Source organism: Lolium rigidum, chromosome 6 (assembly GCF_022539505.1).
Source record: "Lolium rigidum isolate FL_2022 chromosome 6, APGP_CSIRO_Lrig_0.1, whole genome shotgun sequence".
NCBI lineage: Eukaryota > Viridiplantae > Streptophyta > Magnoliopsida > Poales > Poaceae > Lolium > Lolium rigidum.
In genome coordinates, this window is record NC_061513.1 from 37661770 (window position 1) to 37665274 (window position 3505).

At 60.6% G+C, this 3505-nt stretch overlaps 1 protein-coding gene across 1 annotated transcript; it reads right to left on the reverse strand.

Moving 5' to 3' along the window:
* Positions 1 to 912: 912 nt before the first annotated feature.
* Positions 913 to 2442, reverse strand: LOC124662476 (histone-lysine N-methyltransferase family member SUVH9-like). Its single transcript, XM_047200311.1, has one exon. The coding sequence runs from the start codon at positions 2440 to 2442 to the stop codon at positions 913 to 915; it is 1530 nt and encodes a 509-aa protein (XP_047056267.1).
* Between the last annotated feature and the right edge of the window lie 1063 nt (positions 2443 to 3505).

The following is a 3505-nucleotide window of genomic DNA, read 5'->3' on the forward strand; positions in this document are numbered from 1 at the left end:
TTCTACCCTACGAATACAGTTCCACCTTGCTTCTTAAAAAAAAAACTGAATAGATTGGTATGTGCACAATGTGTTTCTCTTCTTAAGCTGGGACTTGTCCAAATACCACAATATTTTTAACTATCTAATGTGCTCAAAAAACAGTTTGACTCAACCCACTTCAAACCGTCACTTCATCTTTTTCTACTAAATTGGTTGAAGGGTGCTGAACAGGTGATTAATGAAGACAAACGAACTTCCATACAAAAAAATGAAGACGACTGAGCTTGCTAGCAGTGACACGGAGAAATTGAAGACGACTGAGCTTGCTAGCTGTGAAATAGAGCTCAGCCCGTTTTTCAACGGATGCAAGTGCAATAATTTCCAGGAGACTAAAATTAAACACAGTGATATTGGCATGCTGATATCGGAATCAAGTCAGCAACACAGTACACAGTCAGTGAAACCCATTGCTCACGGGAACATTGTTCCAAGCTCTCGCTTGCACACTCTAACACAAATCCACAAACTGGGAATGAAAATGAGACAGACATTTCAGCTAAAAGCAATCTCACCACATAAATACACAATGCAGTTCTTAAATAACAGTGAGGTCGGGTTTGATTAATGTAGTAAATATGAAGTTGTTCAATCTGCCCTCAAGCCACCCACCAGACCAGCACAACACCCTGCTAGTATCTTGTGCACTTAAGACTTCTCCCAACCTAGCTAGTAGTACAAAAAAAAAACGACCAAATGGCTATCCAAATAAAGTCAAGCATACATGCCAGTATCCCAAAACGAGAAGAAATCGTCACCAATACTGTCCAAAATGTAAGAAATTCGTGAACCATCAACTTGAGAATGATAGATTCAACATGTAGCCCAACCTCTACTGACTGCCCCATCTCACAAACTAAGTTGATGTGATGATCACTGATCAATGCCGTAGTCGATACTCAAATCACGCATGGGTGGGATGGTCTCCAAAGCGAACACCATGAGGTGAGGGAATGCGTCGCTCTCATCACCACAGACCACGAACTGGATGAAAGCGTTGGGTGCGCCGCTGTGGCAGATGTATGGCGCGAAGTTCCTCCTCCTGGACACATCCAGCACGTACGCCGGCGGCGCTGGGCACTGTGCAAGCAATGGAGGCCCCTCGTCGTCCCGAAGCGCGACCCCAGAGGCGTCTCCCCACTCCTTCCATCTCGGCGGGAACTTCCTCGGGTCGACGTAGCCGTCCCAGTCCGTGGACGCGCCAGCGGCGACCACATCTCCGCTGAACTCGCAGATGAAGGCGCCCGGCTGGATGAGGTCCAGCGTCCTGACGCCCCACTCCGTCTCCGCGGAGCGGAACACCTCCAGCCGGTGCCTCATGCCGCGCTGCGTGACACGGTTGGGGCAGCTCGGCGGGCAGGCGCACTGGGCGCCGCACTCGTACACCATCGGCACCCCCTTGACGAGCGTGCCGTCCGCGTTGTACGGCGGGCCGCCGCCGCCGTTCTTCTTCACGCAGGCGCACCTGGACTTGGAGTAAGAAGCCGACGCCCTGTACCCGCAGCACCTGCGGCGGCTCTCGATCCTGGGCGGCGGGAACCGGGGACGCGCAATGTACTTGGTGTCGTCAAGCGGAGACCTGTCCTGGTCGACGGTGTTGCAGACGGGGACACGGATGGCCTCCTTGCCCCTGGACAGGTCGAGCGTGAGGTAGCCGGGGCGGCGGACGCCTGCGTCGAGGTCGTCGACGAGGCTCCTGGCGGCGTGCCAGGTGTTGCTGCCGAGCGGGTCCTGGCCGGGGAGGCGCACGAGCTTGAACGTGCAGACCTCGCGGCCGGAGTCGCCGGGGATGTGGGTGGAGGACTCGACCTTGTAGAGGCCGTCGTAGACGTAGACCTTGCCGCTGGGGCTGGCGTCGGTTACGTGGCAGCGGATGACGCGCACCTCGACGCCGTACTTGCAGCTGTTGGCGAGCGCGAGGTTGCCGCCCTCGAGCTCCTGGTCGGCGCGGCCGTTGCGCGGACGGCCGCCGGTCCCGGCGTAGAGGAGGACGTCCCCGTTGTCGTGGTCGTCGAGGTAGCCGCCGTAGGAGACGACGCTGGTGGCGACGGGCTTGCCCTCGCCGGCGAGGCTGGCGGGCACGAAGCCGATGCCGGCCTGGGCGTGGCTGTGGAGGCCGACGACGAGGAGCTCGGCGCGGTAGTTGAAGACGTCGCCCACGAAGACGCCCGGGACGGGGCCGACGATGCGCTTGTCGCGGTAGAGGCAGAGGTTGCTGGAGATCATGGTGCTGAGGGCGCGCATGTCGGCGCGGTTGCGGCGGACGCCGCGGCTGGGCGGCGTGGAGGCGGCGGCGCGGCGGGCGTAGACGCCGCGGAGCGCCTCGAATGTGAGGCGCGCGCGGCGGGCGAGGGTGCGGACCTGCAGGATGTCCGCCTCCGTGGGCACGGTGGCGCGCACCATCTCCGCGCTCGGCAGGCCGCGGAAGCGCTTCCTGCCCATGGTGCTCGGGGACGAGGCCCGCGGCGGGTCGGCCCTGGCGGTGGAGGAGGAACAGGCCCGCTTCGGCCTAGGCGGTGGCGGGGGAGGGGGAGGGGGCAGGGACGAAGGCGGGGGAGGCGGTGGCGGCGCGGAGGAGAGGCGCGCGGAGATGTGGTCGAGGCGCTGCTGGGTGAGGCGGAGGCGGTCGGCGAAATCGGAGTGGTCGTCGGGGGAGGGTTCGAGCTCCCGTCGCAGCGCGGCGCAGAGGTCGGCGGTGAGCGGCGTGGCGTGGGCCTGGGGCTTAGGCGCGTCGGGGTCGGGCTTGATGTACTCACGGCGTAGGGCGGCGCAGAGCTCCGGCGTGAGCGGGATCTGCGGGGGCGCGTCGGGGTCGGGCTTGGGGACGAGGAGGCGGGGAGGCGGCGGCGGGGGAGCGGAGGGCGCCATCGGCGATCAGTCGGCGGCGCTGGGTGTGGTCGGAGGGGAGAGGGTTTTTGGGAGTTCAAGGACCCAGCGTTGGAAATGCTTGGCTGCGGTGCCGTGCGGTGGCGTCCCACGAATATGAGGGTGGTCCTTTCCTTTTCAGGTTTCCTCTGTGGGCAGCTATCGCTTTTTCTGATTCCCTGAACTCTTTTGCCAATTCGGGGTAGGAATGGGTGGGTCGCGTTTTGGCCCTATCATTGATCGATCGCAGTACCTTCGCCAATCTCTCGCCATAGTTGAATTAGTCCATTCATTTTCAAATGGAACGGGAGCAGCCAAAATTAGTCCGAACCAGACAAACATATGCAACTTTTGCCCACTTTCCCTCTTGAGAGTCGCCACCCTTCCGCCGGCTCCCCTTTCCCTCTCCTCCGGCGGCCCGCCAGCCGGAGTGACCGGGAGAGGGAAAGCCGGACCCTAGTAGTCTAGGTTTTGGGTGGGTTCCCCTAGTGGAGTTTGGCGTTTTCCCCGAAGGGATCTAGGTCGCCCATGCATACAAGCTGCATCTGCTGGCCGACGGTGGTGCTGCTCCTTTCCATGGCGCTCCGGAGGTCGGAGCCGG